Source organism: Macaca fascicularis, chromosome 8 (assembly GCF_037993035.2).
Source record: "Macaca fascicularis isolate 582-1 chromosome 8, T2T-MFA8v1.1".
Classification (NCBI taxonomy): Eukaryota; Metazoa; Chordata; class Mammalia; order Primates; family Cercopithecidae; genus Macaca; species Macaca fascicularis.
Genome location: NC_088382.1, coordinates 96,212,460 through 96,239,110, shown reverse-complemented (window position 1 = coordinate 96,239,110; position 26,651 = coordinate 96,212,460). Strand labels below are relative to the sequence as shown.

The 26,651-nt window shown below is 36.4% G+C and overlaps 2 protein-coding genes and 2 pseudogenes across 11 annotated transcripts in view; 3 read left to right on the top strand and 1 right to left on the bottom strand.

Moving 5' to 3' along the window:
- The window catches only part of RMDN1 (regulator of microtubule dynamics 1), a 34,136-nt gene extending 23,107 nt beyond the window's left edge, over nucleotides 1-11,029 (top strand). For both annotated transcript variants that reach the window (XM_005563647.4, XM_015455006.3), the window contains exons 5-10: nucleotides 172-261; nucleotides 4,823-4,878; nucleotides 6,141-6,228; nucleotides 7,803-7,833; nucleotides 10,191-10,324; nucleotides 10,783-11,029. In XM_005563647.4, the coding sequence (XP_005563704.1) occupies nucleotides 172-261; nucleotides 4,823-4,878; nucleotides 6,141-6,228; nucleotides 7,803-7,833; nucleotides 10,191-10,324; nucleotides 10,783-10,833 (450 nt within the window). In that variant the 3' untranslated portion in view covers nucleotides 10,834-11,029. The remainder of the gene's footprint in view (nucleotides 1-171; nucleotides 262-4,822; nucleotides 4,879-6,140; nucleotides 6,229-7,802; nucleotides 7,834-10,190; nucleotides 10,325-10,782) is intronic.
- Nucleotides 1-26,651, bottom strand: part of WWP1 (WW domain containing E3 ubiquitin protein ligase 1) — a 141,337-nt gene that overhangs the window by 989 nt on the left and 113,697 nt on the right. For 7 of the 9 annotated variants that reach the window (XR_012416484.1, XR_012416483.1, XR_012416485.1 and 4 more), the window contains exons 22-24: nucleotides 24,970-25,066; nucleotides 24,443-24,515; nucleotides 16,684-18,239 (exon numbers count right to left, since the gene is read on the bottom strand). Coding sequence is in view for 6 of the 9 variants with exons in the window: in XM_045398467.3 (XP_045254402.2) it covers nucleotides 18,140-18,239; nucleotides 24,443-24,515; nucleotides 24,970-25,066 (270 nt within the window). In the remaining 3 variants the exon portion in view is untranslated. Of the gene's footprint in view, nucleotides 1-16,683; nucleotides 18,240-24,442; nucleotides 24,516-24,969; nucleotides 25,067-26,651 lie in introns of those variants that run through there. The other 2 variants (XM_045398469.3, XM_073999067.1) reach the window with 1 other exon arrangement.
- On the top strand, nucleotides 2,023-2,976 carry LOC141407431 (protein N-terminal asparagine amidohydrolase pseudogene; annotated as a pseudogene).
- Nucleotides 2,975-3,543, top strand: LOC102132721 (protein N-terminal asparagine amidohydrolase-like; annotated as a pseudogene).

The following is a 26,651-nucleotide window of genomic DNA, read 5'->3' as shown; positions in this document are numbered from 1 at the left end:
GGGCCATGTCCACTTTTCTTTATGTATTCCATTACATTTAATACAGTTTTTGTGCTCGATGACTTTTTGTTGGATGAAAATGACTTGAAGAATAAATATTATACAGTTTTACCTTGTATTGAATGGAATATTAAGAATATTATTGTTCTTACACTTTTCTTTAATTTTCAGTGGTATGCAATCTGCCTTAGTGATGTTGGAGATTATGAAGGCATCAAGGCTAAAATTGCAAATGCGTATATTATCAAGGAGCATTTTGAGGTACTGATGAATTATTCAAATTCATGAATTTTAAAAGTCACATTTTTCTGAATAGGTTTTTGTTTTCATTATCTATTGCTGTATTTCAAACCACCTATGATAACAGTGGAGTAGAGCCATGACAGTTTGTTATTTCTCTTTTTTTTTTTTTTTTTTTGAGACGTAGTTTTGCTCTTGTCATCCAGGCTGGAGTGCAGTGGCACCATCTCGACTCACTACAACCTCCGCCTCCTGGGTTCAAGCAATTCTCCTGCCTCAGCCTCCTGAGTAGCTGGGATTATAAGCGGACACTACCACATCTGGCTAATTTTTGTGTTTTTAGTAGAGGCAGGGTTTCACCATTTTGGCCAGGCTGGTCTCGAACTCCTGACCTCAGGTGATCCACCTGCCTCGGCCTTTCAGAGTGCTGGTATTACAGGTGTGAGCCACTGCGCCCAGCCAAGTTTGTTATTTCTTGCAATTCTGTGGGTTAACTGAGCTCAGTGGCATTTCCACATCGCTTAGTATAGCTGAGGTCATTTAGACAGCTGCATTCACCTGGGCCCTCAGCTGAGACTACAGTGTCCAAGATGGCCTATCACCTATGAGAGTTTCTCCTCACTTGTTTTTTTTAATCACTTAGTTGTCTAGCTTAGCCTTCATTATAGCATGGTAGTTGGCTTCCAAGAATGAGTGTTCCATGGGAAAAGATCCAGTGTGCAAACTTTTAGCAAGCCTCTGCTTGCATCATACTTGGTAATATCCTATTAATCTAAACAAGTCACAAGGGCAAGCCCAGTTTCTGTGGGAGGGGACCAGTGACACAAGTTCCTGAATATGGAAAGTGTGGTCCAGTGTAACAGTCTTTAACACAATTGACATACCACTCCTTGTAGTAATAATTCTATTTAAGATTGATATCTGTGTGTGTATTGTATGTGTGTTTTATTAAAAATATTTTCCCCTAAAGTTTATAATTAGCTATTAGGTGCTAAGAATTGCATAGGAGTCCGTATATTTCTTAACGTGTATGAACTTCATTGTCTCAAAAAAAAAAAAAAAAAAACCCCACAAAAACCCAGCATATTTATTGCTCTTTTGAGATTATAGGAAGGAAAAGTGATGGAAACATACATAGGAATAGTGCTGAATTTGCTATTTAAATAGTTTTTCAGAATTTTATGGTTTAGTGTCAATTCCTAGTTTATATAACAACTAGTGAAAAAGAATGACTGGGAGTCAAGAGACCTAGCTTTTCTTGTTCAGGTATGGATAGTAATATATACCTAATAACTGACATTTTATAATGTAACACTTTACCTGTTTCACAGTTTAAAATTCTTGAAATGAGATTACATGATGTAATCACTGGAACCTTACATTGTAGTTGGCAGTGATATTTTCTTTCTTAGTGGCACATAAACTAATGGTGTGTCATTTTTGATATTTTAGATTTAGGGAAATACAGTACTTTTCTCAGTGGCATTAGATAGATCACTTAATTTCTCTGTGTCTCAGGATATAGAAATACATGACGTAACTTCCAAAGTGAATAATGAAGAACTGTAGAAAAAATACAAATGTATGCTTTTCTCTTTTTTTAACAAAACAGTGAAGGTCATAGATTATAAAAGAAAAAGTGTTTTATATAAGCTTTCAAATGTGCATGTTTAAATATATTTTAAATGGCAGTATTTAGTATTTACATATTAAAAGGATCATTTATACTACTTACATTTCAAATTCCATTATATATCCAAAGTGGCAAGGAATTACCATCTTTGGATTCTTTTTGAAAGACCAATGGCAGGAAAGATTGATTATGAAAGAGTTTGCTTGAAAGTACCCCCTCTCAACGCTTTCCATAAGAAAATTAAACCCTGGCCTGGGCGGCTGCCTCTGCAATGCCACTGCTTGTTGAGGGGCGGCGAGTGTGGCTGCTGCAGTTCACCAGGGACCTCGTCCGAGCCCACCTGCCTCTGGAGGAAAGAGCCAGACGTCTCAGAGGTCAGTCTGTTCAACAAGTGGGACCCTAGGGCCTTCTGTATGTTCAGCAAAGAGAGCTCGCAGTGACCTCCCCAAAGGATGGCTCCATCTCCATTCTGGGTTCTGATAATGCCACTACTTGTCACATTGTGGTCATGTGGCACACAGGTAACGGGGCCACCTGCTTGACACATTGTGATGGAACTGACACCAAAGCTGAGGTCCCCTTGATCATGAACTCCATAAAATCCTTTTCCGACCACGCTCAATGTGGAAGGCTGGAAGTATACCTCGTGGGAGGCTTCAGTGATGTGGGAGGCAGTTGTCACAAAAACTCATTCATTAACTTCTTAGTGAATCTGACAGGAAAGAAGATGACATTCACTTAGTGGTATTATGATTATGTGTGACGGAATTAAATGATCGGGAAGAAAATGAATACCACTTTCTAATAATATATGGCATTGCTGTCAGCTTGAGACTGCAGAGATTTACAGAGCCTCCTTTCTTTTATTTTTTGCTTGGGATAGAGTCTCCTCTGTTGGCCAGGCTGGAGTGCAGTGGTGTGATCTTGGCTTACTGCAGCCTCCACTTCCAGAGTTCAAGTGATTGTCCTGCCTCAGCCTCCCGAGTAGCTGGGATTACAGGCGCCTGCTGCGATGCCCAGCTAATTTTTGTATTTTTAGTAGAGACAGGGTTTCACCATGTTGGCCAGGCTGGTTCTCAAACTCCTGACCTCAAGTGATCTGCCTGCCTCAGCCTCCCAAAGTGCTGGGATTACAGGTGTAAGCCACTGTGCCCGGCCTACAGAGCCTCCTTTCAAGATCGAGGTCTGGAGGAGCAGCTGCATGCCGCATGAGTTTTAGCAGGAGGACCAATGATTCGCATTTACGATGCAAAGACAGAACAACTTCGTAAAGGACTGTACTCCTGGATGCCATTTCCACATGTGGATTTCTGCTTGCAGCAGGATGACAAGCAAATACTAGAGAATCTTTCCAGTTCGTGTCTGGCCGAGCCGTCCCACTTTGTTGAACATACTAGATCTACCTTGATGGTTTTTAAAAAAATACTGCTCCAACTAACACACAGTTTCCTGGAAATAAAGCCCTACTCTACAAAAAAAAAAAAAGAAGATGGCTTATGGGAAAAGATCTCTTCTCCAGGAAGCTAAAAAATAGGAATTACCAAAGAAATCAGCACCTTCTGGGCTTGACAGAGACAGACCATTGGTGGGGCTGTCAAGAATACAAATTTGGAAACTTATATCCGTTGGGTCTTAGGTCTTCTCCTTCTTTCCTCAGTGTTTTTCAAGTAACTTTCAAAATAAGACCTTATTTTGGCAAAGGCAAAAAAAAAAGGAAAATTAAACCCTGATCCCCCCAGGCATCCATTGTGATGAATTGACTTCCTTCCTATGCATCTAGAATGGGACTACAGTATCTCTGTATCATTCTTAGGAAATGGAAAAAATACTTACTTACACAGTTTTTTGAAGGGCTTAATTTTTAGTGGAATTCCAATTGGGAAAGGTTGCTTAGAGTATAAGTTGCATATAAACATGTTAAAATATTTTTATTTTTTACCACAACCTTATGAGTTAAATGAGTATACGACTTTTCTATAAAAGAGAAAAAACTCAGTCGTGGTAACAATGTAGATGTTGCAGCCAGTTCAGGGTCATTAAGCTGTGACTTGAATCATGTCAGTCTGGCTTCAGAGACCATGCTCTTAACCATTACAAATTTTGAAAATGTGTACCTCACACATTACTAAACTGAAAGCAAAAATGTGGGTTTATAGAAAAGCATAAACTAGGAAATCTTAATTTTTTCAAAAAAAGTCCTTTTAATATGATCAACATTAATCTGTAAGATTTCTTTAGTGGTTTTCAACAAAATAATGGAGAAAAGGAGGAACAGTTTCTTTAAAGGTATTCTGTAGTTTACGCTTCACACTAATTCACATAGTAAATAGAAATTAGGGAGATTCAACATATTTGACATTGCACGTAGTTGTTCTATAAACTGTTTATTTTTCCTTGGTAAGTACAGATGGGGAAGCTGAACAAAACCTGCATACAAGAAGAGACCTGCTAAAAACAGAAAAGACTTTCTAAACTCTACATAGAACAGACTTTCTAAAACTAGCTTTTTTCTAAGAAACTAAAATGCATTTTTAGTTCTTCTTTAGGAAATAATGACTTTTATTCAGTATTCATCTACAGTTTGCCAAGAAAGTACTTCTGTATTCATTTTTCCTTTAATCTGGAAGAAACATTAAGAGCTATCGATTATTAATTTGCAAAATCAATTCATTTATGTATTTCATGTTTTTTCTCATCTTGATAGACACTCTAAATGTCTGAACCTTACAAAATAGTAACCTTAGTACAAGTCATTAATAGTGTTTTGAAGTGAATTTAATCAAAGAATCAGGATTATTAATTATTAATATTATAATGGGAGAATTGAAACACACGATTGCCTTTTTTTTTTTTTTTTTTACAAAAATCATGGCTTCTTCAGCAAACACAGTAAAGCACTTATTGGTGTTTAGAAAATAAATACAATTTATTTTTCTCATTTCTTGTTAGAAAGCAATTGAACTGAACCCTAAAGATGCGACTTCAATTCACCTTATGGGTATTTGGTAAGAAAATTTATTTCAATATTTCAGTAGTATTTAGTGTGATATTATTTTGTAGTATGTATAAATATCTTTTGCATATATAAAAGATATTAAATATTTTAAAATATTATCTGACAGAGTTTAGAGGGCTAAATCCATTAACTAGCACTCGTATATGTATTGTTAGAACATACTAAATTTGATTATGACCCTGTTAAACATTGTTATTCAGGTCATTTAGAAACAAGTACAGACTGAAAAGACTGTTCTTACTTACCATGCTAAATGAAATTAATGTAACTATAGTAAAACAGTAGAATGCCCCAAGAGGGTCTTTGTATCTTCAAAGTGTGTCAGATATAGTCTGGATTAATCTGAGGAATGATATAATCTGATTTTCAGTATCTGTCCATTTTTATGTGATCTTATGTCCACTGTAGATTATTATTGTGCTGGTATTAGGCTTTATCAAAGTGTTTTGTACTTGATGGTTTAACAGTCTGTTTTGAGATCGACGGGCCACTCTTTTGAGTATGGTCTGCAGAGCTAAATATTTACTGCCATCTAAGAAGGGTACCAGTGTAAACTGTCCGGTGTCAAACTCTTTAAAAAGAGAAATATATTCTTCAGGATAAAGGACATATTAAGCTAACACTCACTCACTGAGGATTAATGATAATTGAGGGGCAGTCACTAAGTCAGATGCTAGTAAGCAAACCCAAATGAAATAGCAATTTCTGCCTTAAGGACTTTAGATCCTAGTCAAAGATCCAACACTTTCTTTCCTACTTATTTCTGAAAGTTGTAAAGATCTTTGGAGGTTAATCATTTGCTTTGCCCCTTTAAAAATGGATTTAAGTTGTCGGTTGCTGTTATTTATACATTTGATGTTTAGCTTTGTCATTTTTCCTGAGTAAGGTTTAACTTCTCTGAGTTTTTCTTCTATAAAAAAATAGGGGAAATTATCCTATCTCATATATAATTGTTACAAAGAATAAGTGAGAGAATAATCAGCCCAGTACCTGCTACAATGCATTCAATGGTAGATGCATATTATATTACTGTTATTAGTATGACTGCTTACTATTTATATTTAATCACAAAATACACATCCCAGCTAACGGATCACTATGTCAATCTCTGGTTTACCTGATAATCATGTAAAGCACAAGTTGTTTAAACATACAGTACAAGATTCCTTTTATAGTATTAAGATGCTTCGTTATCTTTAAGCGAAAAGAAGGTACAATTTGAATGTATAAAATTGTATTATTTCCTTGTAGGTGCTATACATTTGCTGAAATGCCTTGGTATCAAAGAAGAATTGCTGAAATGCTGTTTGCAACTCCTCCGAGTTCCACCTATGAGAAGGTAGTATGATGTCCTTTGTTAAGTTAGTACCGATTTATTAACCACAGCGCCATTCCACAGTGTTCACACATGTGGAGCTCTGATTCAGTGAGGGACTTGAGCAATTTCTAATGATCCAATTCAACTATGTTATCACAAGGCTTAAAACTTATTATTCATGACTGGTGAGCGGTTTTCTTTTTCCCTGTTAGGTGAGTGGCTGGTAATTCTGGAATACTGTAATTTAAAATGGCTCGTGGCTAAAATCTACCTTCATTTTCTGTTTGAAATCTAAACCATATTGAAGTCACAAAAATAGAACAAGAAATACAGCAACTGTTACCCAGCATGTTTTAGCTGTATTATACACAATAATAGAAAAGTAAAGCACATGCTTGAGTTGATAAAAGAAGAACACTCATTATAACTCTGATTTTAAAAAGCATATGAAAGTTTCATATTCTGTCATATTTTCAAGGACTTTGTTTTTCTTGTTAAAAATAAAATTTGAGAGGAATTTCTGGTTAAACTTTGGGTTTACTCATCACAAGCTTTTCAGAGTAAGAAAACAGGCAATTGAGAAAGCTGTACTTATATTACTTACATTGTAACAAAGAACTTTTCTTTCTTCTGGAAGCTATAGTGTAGAAATTGATGTAGAAAAATAGTTGTATTCTTTACACACAGTTGAGAAATATTATTAAAATAATGCACTTTGGTGGCATTATTTTATAATACATTATTTTATAATGGCATTGTTAAAATCATGCCCATTTGCTGGGCACAGTGGCTCATGCCTGTAATGCCAGCACTTTGGGAGGCTGAGGTTGGTGGATCAGTTGAGCCCAGGAGTTTGAGGCCAGCCTGGGCAACGTGGCAAAACCTCTGGAAAACAATACAAAAATTAGCCAGGTGTGGTGGCCTGTGGGAGAAGGATCTTCAGCCTTGGAGGCCAAGACTGCAATAAACAGTGATTGTGCCATAGCATTCCAGCCTGGGCAACAGAGTGAGACCCTATCTTAAAAAAAAAAAAATCATTTTAAGGACAAAAAATATAGTCAGCTCTACTTTATCAAATTAGTTATGTTTCTAAGAAATCAAATGTCATTAGAGAATGCATTACAAAAACAGTAGCTTAAGTAGGACAAAAAGTGTTTCAGACCCACAATAACATTGTATGTAGGAATTTCAATAATAATGGACTCTTAAAAATTCACTAGTACAACCTGAATCAATTCAGCTTTTGATTATATTTCATTTTTACTAGAAATCACTAGTTATTATTTAAGAGAACTGTCAAAATAGCTGAGTTACACGTGATAATGTTCTTTCCTTTCTGCACATTATGTTAGTTTGGTACAAGTTCTAAACAGCAACCGAGTTATTACCAGAAGTAGTCTATATATTGTAATCTTAATGATGATTTAAGTGTTACGTTCAGTTTGGGTGTTAACTCTCACTGTTGAAGAAGTGACCATTATTTTAAGATGATTTACTTCCTGACTTTAATATAGGAATAGGTCTTTGAGACAATGCTTTTTTAATATTGTCTGTTTTAATCTTTTTTATGTTTGGGCTCTTTGTGTTTTTGACAGGCCTTAGGCTACTTTCACAGGGCAGAACAAGGTAAGGTATTTTTGATTACACATATTAATACAGTACAATTGTATGAATGCTGTATATATATACTATAATAGCAATTTCTAAAGCAAAGTTATTCTGCTATGCTTATTTTTGTGCTAGATATTATAAAACAATTTTTAAAGTCTTTATTCAGTAAAGATCACCTGAATGAGAAATAGGCTGCTACTGAACTTGAGCTACAGTTCTGGAATGTTCATCATTTGATGTAATTCAGCCTTCCTTTTTGAGAGGAGTCTCTGACATGGTAATTGTCTTATTCAAGACTGCACATATTGGCCAGATGTGGTGGCTCACACTTGTAATCCCAGCACTTTGGGAAGCCGAGGCAGGAGGATCACTTGAACCCAAGAGTTTGAGACCAGCCTGGGCAACATAGTGACACCTCATCTCTACCAAAAATTAAAAATAAAAATTAGCCAGGTGTGGCAGCACACACCTGTAGTCCCAGCTACTCAGAAGGCTGAGGCAGGAAGGTCACTTGAGCCCAGGGGTTCCAGGCTACAATGAGCTGTGATTGCACCACTGCACTACAGCCTGGGCCACAGAGTGACACCTGTCTGGGGGGAAAAATATATATATATATGTGTGTATATATATATATCTCATTAGAGGCATTTAAATGGGAATTCTGCTATTCAGCCAGGTTAGTTCTCTTGAAGATATTGTGATAAAGAGTTTCAGGTCATGTTTGTTTTGAAAAGTGACTAGTCCTATGAAACTGTCACCAGGCCATCCTAAATTTATCCTTTTTAATATTCATACACTAAGTGGGGGAGATAAGAGACATAAGCATATGTTACCAAATAGACCATAAAAACCATTGAAATATATTCTATAAAACTTAATCAGGAGAAAATTAAGAAGATCCCATGTTTATTAAATTTGAGATCCCACACATAATAGACTTGTTCATTTCATGATAATAGTTTTCTACAGAATTTTATCTGAATGTTTTATCTCTGTAATTTATCAATTCTGACTTACATTATTACCTTCTACTAATACCCTTTCATGATCATACTGTTTCACATACCATAAATATGAATCTAGGAATGACTTTTTTTTAAAAAGAGATTTAAAAGTTAATTACAAAGTGAAAATATAGGACTTAGAGACTTAAGGGTTGGGTGTGTTGAGAAAAACATGGTTCTTCCCTCATGGAGCTAAAATAAATGTGTGGTAACTTCAGTCATTCTTCAGTGACCTTACCTTATTTCTTTCTGGTCCATATTCAGTTCAGAAGCTCCTCCGATGCCCTTAGTATCTTTTGTTTCTCCAGTGACACTTATCACTCAATACTATAACACTTACATGTCTAAGATTGTACATTCAGAGAAGACGGGGACTTTGTCTTTTCTGGCTCACAATTGCACACTCATTACTTGGCACAATGCTTGGCAAATTTGTTCAATGACCGAGTAAATAGATGAATGATTGGATGAATGAATTTAAGAATATATTTAACCACAGGACAACTTAAGTATATCAACATGGCATCACACAAATCTGCTCAAATAAAAGAAGTAAAACAATTTTGGCTAAGGAGCACATGGAATTAATCATTAATTGTATACAGGAAAAAGTATGCTTTGAATACAGAGGATCTCAGATTGTTAGGAAACTTTGTGGAGAATTAAGTTGGTGAGATAATTCTATGCTTTCATTCATAGGCTTTATGCTTTTCTCTCAGCGAAGAATGTTCTCCACTTTTTTTTTTTTTTGGTTTCTCATACCATTTCAAAGTTTGTATATCTAGCAAAGCATTCCCTTCATTTTTATATTACATTTAGTTGTATTCATGTTTCTTTCTCCTTTTCGTTATAAAGTTGAAAAAAGCAGAGCTTTTGTTTCATCCTCTATGCTTAAGTATAGCTGACATCCAGTAAATGTTGATCAAATATATATATGTCATCATCATTATTTCATTCACTTATTCAGCAGAGGTACACGGAATGTATGTTGTTTCACACACTGTTATAGGCACTTGGGGTACCACAGGGAACTAAAGAGATTAAAAAGAGTATCACTGTCCTCAAATAGCGTACATTCTATCAGGAGCTTCAGCTTCTCATCTATAAAATGGAGATACCCACTTGCAAAGTTGTGAAAATCAGAAATGTGTATAATACAGTGCCTAGCACATTTGTAGATGTTCATTAAATGGTAATTATTATTTTACAAATATTTGTTTGAGATATAAACAGTTGAACAAAAGAGAATTTCCATTAGTCTAATCACTTATTGACCCAATTTATTGAAATTTAGACCTCAAAATCAAACCTTTAAAAATAAAAGCAACACTATTTCATCTGAGATCATTTTTTCTTTCCTATGTGCAGTGGATCCAAACTTCTACAGCAAAAACTTACTTCTTTTAGGAAAGACATACTTGAAACTACACAACAAAAAGCTTGCTGCTTTCTGGCTAATGAAAGCCAAGGACTATCCAGCACACACAGAGGAGGATAAACAGGTAAAACATCTCCCATAAAGTAAGGCAGAAATGTTTTGAGGCACTATTAAATGGTGAATTAAGAACTTTAAAAGCATAATTTTCTAAATGCATAATATTGTTGAAAACAGGTGTGTTCATTTCAAGTGTAAATTCATTGACATTTATATTTCTATATAGGAAATGTTTAGTTACTGTCACCAAAGAGATGTTAGGGGTTGCCTGCTACAATGCAGAATTATTCCTGTTTTGACACACATGGCAGATGGAGTTAAGATTTCTAAAACATAAAAGTCAAGGGATGTGTACTAAAGTGGAAGAGCTGAGAGTCTCATCGGGTCACTGTCAAGAAATTTTATTGTTATAATGTCCTATCTGGTGTTTGGAAACTCTTAGAAACCCCACTTTATAAACTGAAATTTCACAAGTTAGTCTCTTAGCTCTCCTGTTTACTTATAACATATATTTTTCCATTTTAGATACAGACAGAAGCTGCTCAGTTGCTTACAAGTTTCAGTGAGAAGAACTGAGAACTTTTCAGAGACGATGTGTGAAACAGCTAATAAACATTGCCTTTTCATTTAATTATAAAAATATATGAACTATAACTGTTCTACGGCTTTTAAAATGTTGTGACCATTTAACAGTGTAAATATAAAAAATTCTAGGCTTCTTCACAAATAATAAAGTAAAATAAATAATTGCCATAAGAGTGGTAGAAATAAATCTCCATGGCTCAGGCAAAGATTATTTTGCATCCTGGATACCAGCAATGCAAAATGGTATGAGATTTCTAAGGATTGATCACATTGGGATGGGAGATCAAGCAAAGAAAGCTTTGTAGAGGAGGGGAAATGGATCTATAGGGGATATACAGGGGGATGGATTTTCAAGTTGGATTGATTCTAAGTTGAGATCTTTGCAGAGAAGGTGTGGTGAAAGAGGTTAGGATTTTGTGGTTTCCTGACATAAAGTAGTTAAATGATGTATCTTGGAGCTAACCTGTATAAGGAAAGAATTAAGTCAGGAGACGACTAAAAATTGAGTGGTTTCCTTTTTTATTTTTATTTTTTTGAGACAGAGTCTCACTCGGTCATCCAGGCTGGCGTGCAGTGGCACAATCTTGGCCCACTGCAGCCTCCGCCTCCCTGGTTCAAGTGATTCTCCTGCCTTAACCTCCTGAGTGGCTGGGATTACAGGGTTGTACCACCACACCCGGCTTTTATATTTTTGGTAGAGATGGGGTTTTGCCAGGTTGGCTAGGCTGGTCTCAAACTCCTGGCCCCAAGTGATCTGCCCACCTCAGCCTCCCAAAGTGTGGGGATTACAGGTGTGAGCCACCACGCCTGGCCAGTTTCCTCTAAATGTGGTGTATAGTCTCATGGTAGACTGAATTTATCAGACACAAAGCTCTATTCCCTAATGGAATGGAAGGAACACAAAACTTAAGAGTGAAATGGAATACTAAGATGTTTTTAAATAGGCAGGACTATGCTACTCACTTGAGGCTGGAGTGCCACCACTGCAAAATCTTTTTAAGTTTTGTAAAAAGGAATATCATCTTGAATCCACTTGGATAAAGAGAGACTGTGTGTAGGTGGATTTTCCCCAAAGGATTTGGAAATTGTAATGTTACAATGAACTGTATGGATATGCTTATCATGTACATTTTCAAACAAAAAGGAAGACCGAAAGTAGTGATCTTTGTACACCCATCTCAGATTCAACGATTCTGCTATATAGGTTGTGTATCTCTTATCTGAAATACTTGTGACTAGAAGCAGCATTTTGGATTTGGGATTTTTTTCAAATTTTGGAGTATCTCCATATACACAATAAGACATCTTGGAGATGGGATCCAAGTCTAAACACAAAATTCACTTGTTTCATATATACCTTATGCACATAGCCTGAAGGTAACTTTATATAATATTTTAAAAATAATTTTGTGCATTGAGACAAAGTTTGCATACATTGAACCATCAGAAAGCAAAGGTGTCATCTCAGCCACTCATGTGGTCAATTTGTGGTTTGATGTCACCATCATTCCTGACTGAATTTATATGCTACCAATAAGCAGTTACTATACTTATTCATGCATAACTACTTAACAGTAAAAAAAATGACATAATTCGCATAGGAACAAAGATGGCAAAAAAAAAAAAAAAAAAAAAAGACATACCATTGATACAGTGAAAAAATAATGTGGTCAGGGTAGCTAGGCAACAGTAGCATCACCAGAAACCTTTATCAGCTGGTTAACAGCAGCAACAAACAATGGCAGGCTTTCAGTCTCCTGCTTATGATGCTGTATTTTAAAAGGTTATTGTATACTGTATTTTATTTTTGTAGGTGAGGAGAAACAGAAGCAGCTGAAGGGCCAGAAGTGGGTCTTTCTAGGGATGTGGTGGCATTCTGCTGGATGGCTTTTTAAAATGGGTTTTTTCCTTTAGGGAAACCGAATAAACTGTGTTGTGCACCTGCATTTTGACTGTGACCTGTTACATGAGGTCAGATGTGGAATTTTCTACTTGTATCATCATTTTGGCACTCAGAAAGCTTTGAATTATGGAGCACAAATTTCATGTTTCAGATTTTTGGATTCAGGGATGTTCAAACTGTATTTATATGTATGTCTGTGTGTGTACAAACACATACATTTCTAAACCTTTTGAAATTAATTGCAAGCATCATAATAGTTCACCCCTAAATGTGTCAGCATGCATTTTCTCAGAATAAAGACATCTTCCTAAACAAACACAAAACCATTATCACAACTGGAAAAGTTAACAATGCTCTAACATCATCTAGTATCTACCCATATTCAAAATTTCTCAAACGTCCCCAAGATGTCTCATGCTTCTTAAAATCAGGATCCAAATTGCATTTGATTTGTTGCTTATCTTTCAATCTAGAACAGTTCCCCATTTTTTTCTTCTTGCAACATTGACTTTTTGAATAGGCCAGTCCATTTGTCATAGATTCTGTCACATTCCAGATTGGCCTAATTGACCACACCTTGAGAACCGCTGTTCCAGCTTATTTCCAGGACTCAAATTAGTTCTATTAGATCTTTGCCTGACTTTCATATTTATCAATCACTTACTGATTTTTCTTTTAGCCTTTTTGTTTCATTTTCTTGGCTCTTTTCATTTATATCTTCCATATCTCTTATTTTACTTTTGGTTGTATCTCTTCTTCCTTAGATACTTTATAATTGCCTTCATGTCTGATATGTTTGTCTTTTTCTCTGAATGTTTTTCCTGATTTTAGCCAGTCATTCACATCTGCATTTTGTTTGTCCAGTTCTGAGTTTTTTAGTTGCTATTTTGGATTTTTTAAATATCTAATAATTTAATTCATATTAGCATATTGTGTTAAAATTTACTTTTTTCTTATTTTCAGTTTTCTCTTTAGTGATTTTACTTTTTCCCTAGGGATGTAATTTTATGTTGAGTTACCAGCAATACTAAGTCATCAAATGGGAGGAAAGGGTCTGGGTTAGTTCAAGAATACTTTCTGCTAAGTTGTTTTTTGTGAGATCAGGTATCATTCAGTAATAAAGCTTTTTATGGAGTGCGGTTTTACCTCCTGATTCCTTATTAGAACTTTAAAAAATATTTTTACTTTCAAATAATTATAGATTCACACACTAAAAAAAAAAAAAAAAAAAAAAAAAAAGGTCCTGTGTACCCGTCTCTCAGCCTGTCCCAGTGCTAACATCTCATATAACCTAAAGTACAATAGCAAAACCCAGAAACTGACATTGGTACAGACCACAGACCTTATTTAGATTTTACCACTTTTAAATGCTCTTGTGTGTATAGTTGTATGCAGTTCTATCACATGTAGATTTTTGGTAACTGCCACCATAATCAAGATACAGACCTGTTCCATCATCGCAAAGATCCCTAGTGCTGTCCCTTTATAGTCACGCCATCCACCTCCTCTCCCCCACCCATCCCTAGCTCTGACAAGCACTAATCTGTTCTTCATAATTTTATTTCAACAGTGTTATACAAATGGAATCATACAGTGAGACCCTGTGACACTTTTTTTTCCACTCAGCATAATTCCCTTGAGACCTAAGTTCTATCAATAGTTTGTTCCTTTTTAGAGTTGATTAGTATTTAATTGTATGGGCATACCGTATCAATCATATGCTGAGGGGCATTTAGGTTATTCCTGATTTGGGGCTGTTACAAATCTGCTATGAGCATTATATGCCGGTTTTTATGTCTACATAAATTCTCTCTCTCTGGGATACATGTCCAGGAGTATGGCTATTGGGTCCTTATCTTCATTTTTCCCCTTTACTCTCTGAGGGTTAGGTTTCTTCTGCAAGACATGGTGCCTTCCCAAGATTCTAATTCTGTGCACTAAGTCGCTTCCACTTGACTTCCCAGGAGCCTGATTCCCCACATGTCACATTGGTTCTTGATGTTTCCCCACTAAGGATGAGACCCACTACTGAGAAGGAACCCCAGGAATCCCTTACTCCTTCCCCTGCAGCCCCCACCTGATTCTGTTCTTGTGTGGATTCCAGAGCTGACTGCTGGACTGAGATGCTTATTTCCCCATATACATGTATATAGAAGTTGGTAGTACTCTGTCTTCTAAGCGTATTACATACACAGGCTATCTCTCTCCTTTATAGATGTTTCCTTCCTTCCTTTTGAGGATGTGAGTAGAATACTGATTTTGGAAAGTGGCCATGATCCTATAAGAATGTAAAAGTCCTCAATTTCTTGATGGCCAAGTTATCTCAACTGAGTTTTTAATCACGGGCTGTGTACTAGCTGTGGATGTTGTAAAAATGTCTTCTCTCATACTCACTTTCCTCATCTATAAAAAAAAGCATCATTAAAGGCAACCCCCACCAATTTCATGGAATTGTAAGGATTAAAAGAATAATTTATGTAAAGGATTTGCCATGAATACCAATAAATACAACTACTATTACCTCTGATTTTGTTCTTGATTGAGAATTGAGGAGAGAAATTTTGGAATTTAGGAGATATCACTTTTGGACTTAGATCAAATCCCCAGTTGACCTAAAGCTTGGCTTTTAAGGCCAACTAAGTGTTACAGGACAACTTTTATTTGCGTATTTCAACAAAGGAAGATTTTTACTTCTGCATCATCCACCAATCTTCTTAGGTTCAACCAAACATTCAGACTTAACAAGTCTACAACAGGCTATATTTGGCACCAATTTACTCAGAAGGCTCTAGGACAGGAACCACAGCTCACCAGCAGGACAATTTTGAACCTCCTTTTCAGAAGACAATATTCTAACAGCAATGCAACGGTATCTCCCCAGGTGACAGCTCAGGGTCCTCCTTAAAGGACATGCAGTTACAAGACTTTTCCACTCAAGTATGTCCAAAGCTGTGGCTTTCTATCATGTATCTGGAGATTTCCCAGTCCAGATGCAACTTACCAGTCCTAGGGGTCATACTTACCGGAAGCAAAGTTGCCTGGCAATACATCCTATTTAGTTGTCAGGGTAGGAAGAGGTAGGTAGTTAACAGAAATCATCAGGGGGAAAGGTTTTGTTAACCTTTTCATTTTCAACTACTTGGGAAGTATGGGGGTGAGGGGGGGAACCCCAAACACTGGTAAGCTGCTTTCCCTGGAAGACAAATAACTAAACTGATCTAATAGACACAATTGTATTGGGTCTGTGATCTATTCCCTGGACTATTTACTGGTGGTGGGGGCGGGTGAGTCACCAAAATGAAATAGCAGTATAAACCTGTCTCTGAGCCTCCCTTTTGTCTGTTTCCTCATGAACTGCACAGAGAGTCTTGCACTCCCTAATTTCTTCTGGTTGGTCCAGCTGGGAAGGGAAGAAGGGGAGAAGGTGAGTGAGGGACCATATTTCTACAATTTTTCCGACTGCTGCTGGGTAGATAAATCAAGACAGCTCTGCCTGTAGGTCTTGGATATCTATAACTGGGTGTGAAAAGTGGAAGACCCTGATGAATTCTCCAAAACAAAGCTGGTTTGGTCTCTTGTAGGGTTCTGTGTAGCCTCACCTGGTGCATCGTCATTTCTTACTTGAGGAGGGAGACCAGCACCCTGAAAACGAACTGGAAAGCCACCTTCTTTAGTCAAATCTGCTAAATCATACCTCCAATGAATGATATTCAATAACTTGTGTCATAGCAAAATGTATACAGCAGTGGTACCATTTGTAATTCTAATACTTAACTCTTATGGTATAATTAAGGCAGTCCTTTTTGAAGACCAGTTACCGTCTATCACATAACCTGTCACATACATTAGAATTTTTAAAAAATTCTTTAGGCTTGAAAATAACCAGAGTGTTCATAATTAGGATTTGGAAAAGGAGTCTATTCAGCCAAGCAGATCACTGCCTTTCTTTCGTCTTTACTGTGGTTTCTGAATAAAATGCAGAACACACTCTCAGTATGTAGAAAAATAAAATTTTGGCAAAACAATAATTACTGTTTTTCTGTATGTACTTAGCAGTGAAATATTTATAGGCAACATATTTTAAGAAGTCAGTTCCATGGCTATAAAAAATGTTTAAGTTGATGAAATTTACAGTGCATATTAAAAGCATGATACAAATGGAAATTTAAAATTTTGTATTAGGAAGCCCAGTTGGCTAAAAGTAGCATTAATATCATTCACATCAGATTTTAATTTGTTACACATTTTTGTAGTTCAGCAAAGGCCTTATGATGAAAAACAATTAAAAAGTGTTACTTATGACAAAAATAATTATCTGTGTAAAAAGGGGGAGACTCAAAAGATTTTTATATGCTTATTTAATTCAGATAAATAGAACTGTTACGAATTTGAGAGGAATGAAGATAGTCAAATACTAACAGAAAATCATTAGCCTCATATTAGAGCATTCAAATGCTTATGTAACTCTTCAATCCATCTGGCTTCATAAAATCCAAAACTTTGAACACAAAAAAAGTGGCAGAGTTCACATTACCTTTTGTATGTTCCTAAGTATGAAACTGCATCAATTTATTATGAATTAAATTTGAAAAACATCACAGATTTAAAAACAAAGTACAAAAGTGCCTGATTCTTTTTAATTCCACAAATACCTAGCATCTCAACATGTAAACAAACTTCTATGCTGCTCAATGAATCTTTCCAATTTCGATAAACTAAATAGTATCAGATCTAGTATATGACTTGCATGTGTAAGTTATGGTTTTATCCATTACTTTGACAATATTACTGATGTAACAGAAAAATTTTCAACTATTGTATTTATTTAAAACAAACTGACAGGTTTCAAGCACCTGTCTTCAGAAAAGCCAGCAGCATTTTTTTTTTTTTTAACATACTCAAAGTAAGATTTGGCCTAAGCCCTTAATACCTTCCTGAACAGCCATGCAACTAAACACCCTCAGGAGATGTTACATAAGGGAGAGAAGAACATGGAGCAATTTGCACTTTTTCCCCTAGATAATATTAACAAGGTAAAGCAAATCCAGATCTTTATGAATGAACGGCTGTCATGTTTCATACACTTGGAGCTCTATAAAACTAGAGCCACTATCATATATGCTTTTATAGATATATATGTATTTTTAATAAAGTCTCTCACTTGCTTCAAAATTTAAGGATGATGTTTTTCCTGGTCAGTCATTTCAAGGGAACAATAAATAAAGTAGAAAAGGATGAACTGTTTTGCATATTTCTGTGGAAGAACGGAAAACATACTTTGAGAGGTTCGGAAAATTCACTGTACAGAATGAACAGCTTATATACACTATCTGTGCAATTTTTCTTGGCTGGGGTATTTAAATGCAAGAGCTCCTCCAAAATAAGAAGCCACATTCATTCTTGTCCAAATCCCTCTGTCTCTTCTATTGCAAAAAGAAGTTTTTCCTTTAGTTGTTCATAACTCTTATATGGTGGTAGATCCAAGCGATTAAAACTGAACAGAAACAAAAACAAAATCAGATGTTTTCAATAAAATGAAAAAAAAATACAGTATTTTTCAAAGCACATAGAAAAGCTGAATGGATATATGAATATATACTATATATGTAAAAATTTTGCCAGAATTATTCTAACAATTTACTACTATAATATTACTTAATTGGTATATTAACATTTCTAAATTTCTTAGAGTAATCCAAATTTAAGACTTACATATAAAAACTATTTTAACATCTCCGAGAGGAAAATGGAATTACAAATAATAAGTGTAGCAAATTTGGATAAAGACAATTTTTTAAAAAAAAATCAATTTTCTTTTTATTATTCCTGTTACGTGTGTCATGAGTCCTCCTAATTTCTCTTAGGATAAGAGTCCATTTCTTTCATCCACTCAGTCACTCATTCATCAGTCATTTACTGAGATTTTTTGACATAACCGATAAGCTAGTGATACAGTGAAGAAAACGAAAATCCCTGCCTTCATGGAATTTACATTCTGGGGTGGAGACAGTCAGTGAACAAATATATACATCTGTCTTTTCAAATAATCTAACCACATATATAAACTCTTCTAAAATGATACTTTTTTAGCCTTGTCATACTCAAATAATTCCATTCTGGGATTAACTGATGAAAAATGTTAAAATACTAAAAAATGCTTAAAATAACAATGTATTATTTTTCAGTTTACAAAGGTGAAATCACATTTCATTTTGTAAGGTACAGCACTGAGTAGCTAGATTAGGATTCGGGTGTTCAGGGTTTTGGTCCCCACAGTAGCAGTGACTAGTGAGATAGCTCTGAGTAAGTCAGAACGCTTCTGTACCTTCATTTTCCCATGCAGAAGCTTTCTAGAGATTATCCAGGTACCCTCTTACCATTCCCACCACTTTCCATGTGCCCTTGATCCTCCCATGTTAGAGTAAGGAAAGAGCCTTTGAAACAAGGCATCTAATTAAAACAGTGCTGTTTTAAGACTGTATTCTTTGTATTTTAAAAGAAGTTAAAGATATTAATAGCAGCAACTAAGCAGACCATCTACTGCCTTCCCCTTTAAACTATACTTCAAGGTAGAGTATGATAACAAGGTCAAAAAAATATTATTTTTCAATACTTCCTATATAAGACAACCATTCACTTTCTGTTCTCTTACATCTTTCACATATAGTCTTTGCCAAATTCTGTCATTCTATCTACCAAATATTCCATTTTTTCTCCTGATTATGTATTTATTTGGAGACAGGGTCTGGCTGTGTTGCCTAGGCTAGGGTGCAGTGACACTGTCTCGGCTCACTGCAACCTCGACCTCCCAGGCTCAAGCAATCTTCCCTCCTCCCACCTCAGCCCCCGGAGTGGCTGGAAGTACAGGTGCATGCCACCATGGCCAGCTAACTTTTGTATATTTTTTGTAGAGACAAAGTTTTGTCACATTGCCCAGGCTCCTCCTGATCATTTCTACTGCCACTACATCCCTCTGTATATGCTTCCCCATCATCTCTTATCTGGATCATCAGAGAATTTCCTGCTACTCAACTTTGGGCCCATTTGTTTTGTTTCTTTTTTACTTTTTGCTAAAATGACATACCAGTTTATGCTACTCTTCAAAAACCTTTGCTGCTTTTGAGTTGCTGTGGGTGGGGAGGGGGCTGTGGTGGGGAAAGGAAGCTTCTGTTCTCTACCGTCAACTTGTTTCACGCTCTCCCGAGCATGCCACATGCCTTTCTCTTTCTGTAACCCTGCTCTCTATGATCTGGAATACACTTTTCATCAAGAACCAGTCCAAATGCTACAACTTCCTCTGAGCATCTTATACATACAATTTCCCTATTCATAAGCTCCTTTTATTTCTGTTTTAGCATCTATTTTAATCTACTCTGGATTAGGACTGACTGGTTTCTCCCATTAGATTCTAAAATCCATGAGGGCAGTCATCTCTGCACTCTCTTAATGCTGATCTGTTTCGCATACAGTAGATATTTAGTAAATGCCGAGTTGAAAAACATGAAAGTAGGTTACTTGAAAACATCCAAAAGAGGCTTCTGTTTTAAAACATTGGCCATTATGTTTTGTGCTGTTTTTGTAAGACAGACAAGCTAAAATTGATTCTGCTTTCTTCAATTATTGACCCCAAGGCTATACTTTGAACCCTGACATCACCAGTAAAGGAAGTTTCTAATTTAAAAATCCTGTTCTCTTACCATGTCTTTCCAGTTTATTTCAATTAAAATGCCAGCCTGTTGACCTCATCATACTATCCTGTCTACCTCTTCTTGTCCTCCCTTTTTTCTTTACCTATAGCCCATCACTATAATTAGAGATCACAGTCCATCATTATACATCATAATGTATTTGCATTTTATTTGTATTTGTAAAAGTATTTACAACATATTCATTTAATTTATTTTGAGACAGAGTCTAGCTCTGTATCCCAGGCTGGAGTGCAGTGGTGCAATCTTGGCTCACTGCAACCCCCGTCTCTGGGGTTCAACTGATTCTCCTGCTCTCAACCTCCCAAGTGGCTAGGTTTACAGGCGTGCACAGCCACGCCCGACTATTTTTAGTAGAGACGGTGTTTTACCATGTTGGCCAAGTTGGTCTCAAACTCCTGGGATCTGCCCACCTCAGCCTCCCAAAGTGTTGGGATTGCAGGTGTGAGCCACCTTGCCCGGCCTACAAATATTTTTAAATCTCACGCTTCTCCCTCTTTTGAACTCATAAACTCAAATTCTGATGAACTCAATCTTCTGCTTTCTTGTTCCTTTCAACTTAACAGCTGAAAATTACTGGGGGAGGAAATCATGCATTCAAGTAGACGGTTGTCATTTCAAATATACTACTAATCCAAGTGAACAATCCAATTTTGCCTAGCAATCTTAGCCGTGTTCCTCTAATCAATACTTCCCTATTCTCTAACAATTCTCCCAATTCCTTCTTTCCTTCGAAAGTTTTTCCTTTCTTCACTCTTAGCCAGTGACTTCTCCTTATACTTTGAGAAAACAGAAATCAGTGGGTGGTAATTACTTTCCCTTCACAAAATTTGAAATCTATTTTAATTCTCCCCTTGACTCAAAAATCACTCAAAAGTGGTAGATATTGGATCTACCACTTTAATTGAAGGCAGAGGTCTTCAAATTTTGGTCACAGGACTCCTTTTCACTCTTAAAAATATTGTCAACCTTGGCTGGGAGCGGTGGCTAATGCCTATAACCCCAGCACTTTCAGAGGCCAAGGCAGGAGGACGGCTTGAGCCCAGAGTTTAAGACCCACCTGGGAAAACATAGCAAAACTTAGTCCCTACAAAAAATTAAAAAATTAGCCAGGCATAGTGGTGTACACTGGTGGTCCCAGCTACTGGGGAGGCTATGGTGGGAAGATTGTTTGAACCCAGGAGGTTGAGGCTGCAGTGACTTGTGTTTGTGCCACTGCACTCTAATCTGGGTAACACAGCAAGACTGTCTCGGAAAAAAAAATTTCCAACTGCAAAGAGCTTTCATTTATATGAATTATAGCTACTGATATTTAAAAGTTAAAACATATTTTATTTATATGAATTATAGCTACTGATATTTACAAGTTAAAACAGAAGTTTAAAAAGTATTAATTCATTTTGATATGAAAATAAACATTTTAATGGGAAAAACCCAAGTATTTCCAAAAAAATATAGTGGAAAGAGTGATTTTGTTTTATAGTTTTGGAAATCTTTTAAATATCTGGTGTAACAGAAAACATCTGGATTCTGATATCTACTTGTACATTTAATCTACTGCCCCACACAGAAAAATAGTTAGAAATAGAGATATACTCTACTCATCTTGTCAGATAATTATCGATATTATTCTTTGATACTAAATTTGACAAGGGAATGCACAATATGGTTCGAAATCAGGTCAAAGAACACTTTGTACTTTGTTATACAAAATTTACTGTTCTCTCTTGCACTTTGTTTTTGATTTGATTTGATTTTTTTTGAGACAGGGTCTTACTCTGTCACCCAGACTGGAGTGTAGTGGTGTGATCATGGATCGCTGCAGCCTTGACTTCCCTGGCTCCAGTGATCCTCCCATCTTAGCCTCCAGAGAAGCTGGGACTACTGGTGTGTGCCAACACACCCGGCTAATTTTTGTATTTTTTGTAGAGACGGGGTTTCACCATGTTGCCTAGGCTGGTCTCAAACTCCTGAGCTCAAGCGATCCTCCCACCTCGGCCTTCCAAAGTGTTGGGATTATAGGTGTGAGTCACTGTGCCCAGACTCTCTTGCACTTTGAATAGATCTTTTACTCATGCGTCATTTTGTAACATTTGTTGTAGCATTCACTGATCATTTGAAAATAATGACTCATTGAATTATAAGGATTTTCTAAATGTTGACTCATTTAATTATATAATAGGAAAAAAAAATCACATTTGTTAAAATACCACTAATCAGCCGGGCATGGTGGCTCACTCCTGTAATCCCAGCACTTTGGGAGGCCAAGACGGGTAGATCACGAGGTGAGGAGTTCGAGACCAGCCTGACCAACATGGTGAAACCACGTCTCTACTAAAAATACAAAAATAAGCCAGCTATGGTGGTGCGCACCTGTAATCCCAGCTACCCAGGAGGCTGAGGCAGGAGAATCGCTTGAACCTGGGAGGCGAAGGTTGTAGTGAGCTGAGATCGCGCCACTGCCCTCCAGCCTGGGTGACAGAGCAAGACTCCGTCTCAAAAAAACAAAAAACAAACAATCTCACTAATCTCATTGACGAAAGTCTTCAGAAGCTCTCAAGCTCATGGTGGTAATTATCACCACCAACAAATGCCTATTGTTTTCCTTAAAATGACAAGCTAACAACATTACTTCTCAAGAAAATGTCTGTCAAATACCTAAGTCTGCATAAACTGCTGGCGGTCATTTTTTCAAGTAAAAATAGTGTTCCATAAAAGAAAACAAGCTAGTTCAGTTTTCAACTCAAACAACTGCCCAAGAGCTTTCCTTCAAGAAAATCATTCTCTGGTGTGCACAAGTGCTATTTCAGACTTCCTATTTTGTCACACAAATGTTAAAAAAACATATACTCAAGCATCAAGATTGAATAAAGTTAGTAATTTTTACTGCTTCATAAAGAACTTCAATGAACCTGCCTTTTTGCTTTTTTTTTTTTTTTTTCCCTTGCTTTAAACCTCAAGTATATGGTGCTGAAGAATACAGAGGTAGTAGCAGTTTGGTGCCACTGCCTTGATTTATGCTAAGGCACAAGCAGGTTCACAAACCATTGCTTTTGCACCACAAGTAGAAATTTCAAAATGATAAAAAGGCAAATAATGGCTTGGTATGAAAATAGTTTTGACCTCCTGAAAGAATCACCTATCTCCAGGCTGTCATCTTTGGCCTGGGTAACTATAACAATTTCCTAACTACTCTCCCTGCATTCACCCTTGCATCCAACTCCTCCCCTATACTGTTTTCCGGCCGATTTTTCTGGGATTTATTACTTGCTACTTAAAACTTTTCAAAGCTGTCTAATTTTTCTTTGATATCTCAGTTCTTTATATTAGCCTATAAGGCTGTACATAATTTAATCCCTGCCTACATCCCCCAATTTTTTTCATCTCCCTTTCTTCTGATTTACCAAGTTCCAATCATACCTATCATCTTCATTTCCTTGAAAAACAATTTCTTCAAGGTCTTTGCTTACTTTGGCATTTCTGTGCAAAGAATGTTCTTTCTCTGCTTATTCCCACAGCATGCTCATTATCAAACTCAACTTAAGCAAATTACCCCTTCCAAGAAATCTCCCTGACCACTCAACCCAGAGTAGGTTCCCATTAGTTGTTCTCTATTAGAGTACTCTCATTTTTCCCTTCGAAGGACTTACCAGGATTTGCAAATAGTTATTTGTTTATCTGTTTGTCATTTGCGCCCCACCATGGGGCACAAACTTCATAAAAGACAGGGAATACTTAAATCTTACTTTATACATAGTGGGTACACTAATATTTGTTGAATCCATGGATGCATTTCTCAAGTATTTCTATTAATGAGAACACGCTAAAGTGTTCAGTTATAGAATGCTGTATTAATCAATGTGTTCTCAAAATTGAAATTCTGACTACTTTAATGAATACGCAGTTATACTGGATCTTACATATTTTTAAAGGAACAAAACAAAAGATTCTCTGTGGCTTTCACCTTCGTATTTAGGATTCTTGAACTTACCATGTATGGCTTCTTGGTAACCAAGTGTCTTTGCCAACTTTTTCAATGCAAAACTTTTGAGGCCCATTACTTCCTACACCAGGAAAATAAGACAAAGTTTATCTGGTCCTTTAAACTTTTTTCTTCTGACAACTACTTAAATAATAGAACATGCTGCATAATCATATGAATGATACGAAATAAAGAAGAAATTCACAATGTAAGCTGCTTCTGCCTGAAGAAGCTTCTTACTGTTGCAGAGATCCAGCAATAAGAATTAAATCAGTGGGAAGAAAACTATTTATACAGAATGTCGCTCCCTTCACAGTCACCCTAGGGAGCAAAGCAATGGCCACCTCAGCTATATGAGGAGACATTCATTTTTGTTTTACAAGTGCTTTGATATTAGCCATTCATTTTTCTTTCTTCTAAATGAAGTCCTATCTACAGCACAGAAGAGTAATCTTTAGTTCAAGTCTACTGTATGTCCAAAGGCCATTATTATCACAAAATTATCTACAGAGAAATTACAGTGAAACTACATTTACCCATGAGCTCAGCAAATCCTCCTAGAGGTAAACGGCAGGTTCCAGTGACGAACTGCAGTAGTCGCATTCTTACTTCATTGTCTGTCTCTTTCACAAACTGTAATGAAATCCAATGTACTTTAATATGAAATAAATGCTAAACTATATTCAATCATGAAACTAGTACACACTTGAAGAAATTAAATAACACTGAATTGGTTGAAAAGTCGTGTGAAAAAGTGGTTGTAGGGTTTGTCATTTAATAAGGGTGGGCACCATGCTAAGCACACTGTGAACCTCACTTCAGGTCATCCTCATGAGAACACGGAGGCTGGCCACCATCATTACTACGCCCATCTTACAGCGAGCAAAGACACGAGAATCTTGGCAAGGTTAAGTCATTTATGTAAGGTCAAACAAAAGGTGCAACCAAGATAGATGTTGTTGTTGGGCTGTAGTATAACAGCTATTAAGGGTTCCTGCCAAATAGTGTGCCACTGGTTTTCATGGATTTAGTTCTCACAATTCTATGAGATAGGTAGAATCATTAGCATCCCCACTGTACACATAAGGAAATGGAGGCCTAGAGAGTTTAAATGATTTGTCCTTCTTAAACTGCTAAAGTGGCAGAACTAACATTTGAACTCAAGTCTAGATGAGCCCTAAACCACTGTTATTCCTCCCTGAGTCAATTACCCATCTCCCCTTTAAGCTACAGAAAACAAATGAACACCTCTCTGCTGCCACTCTTAATAGTCTATGGTATTTTCTCCCACAAAACACCATTTTCCTAACACTTTGTGTTCTTCCTGACTAGTACTTGAAAAACCAAAGTACACATTTCTCTAAAATTATCTATTTCACTGACTAGTCATTTTCAAAGACATAAATGGGCAATGTGGTGAAATACTAATTTGATTGGTCTGAGTATAACAGAAAGCAAGGAACATAGGGAGCAGATTAAGAGTAGAAATGTATCTTAAAAATAGGGAATAAACTTTAGCTAAGGATAAGATAAAACAGCTGTGCTAATCATGTCCCAAAATATTTCAGTGAAGAACTGTGCTGAGGCACATATTTCAACAAAACACAAGAAACAAAACTTATTACCAGGTCTGGCATAAACCTCACCACTTCCCCTAAAAGAAACCCACTTCAGAAAACACAAGTATTCATTTGGATTTATATGACCCTAAGCTTAAGCTCATTGGCTATGTAGATACAAATGTGTAAACAGAAAGCCAGGGAAGACCAAATGTAACGAAGCTAGTAAAAAGCCTGAAAGGGAAGGTTACAGACAATAGTATGCATATTGCATGCAACGCAATTCAGGTATTTTAGGCGTGAAAATGGATTTATTCCTTCCTATTTATGTATTTATTTTATAATAGGTAATAGTATAGAATGCAAAAGACTTTTACTTAATGAAAAGCAGCTTTCCTACCTTCGCCTCCAACTGCTCAGCACCCCTCTAGAACTGTTTCCAGTTTTTTCTCTGCCTTTTCAAAGATGATATATTTCCATACTAACATACACTTTTACTATACAGATGATAAGTCTTTAAACAAAAAGCATCATATTATACACATTGTTTAGCATCTTCCTTCTCCCCTTAATACTGTATTGAAACATTATTCTCCAATATTTTTGTTAATTTGCATTTTTAAAAATGGAAAGAAAAGTCAGGCGTAGTGGCTCATACC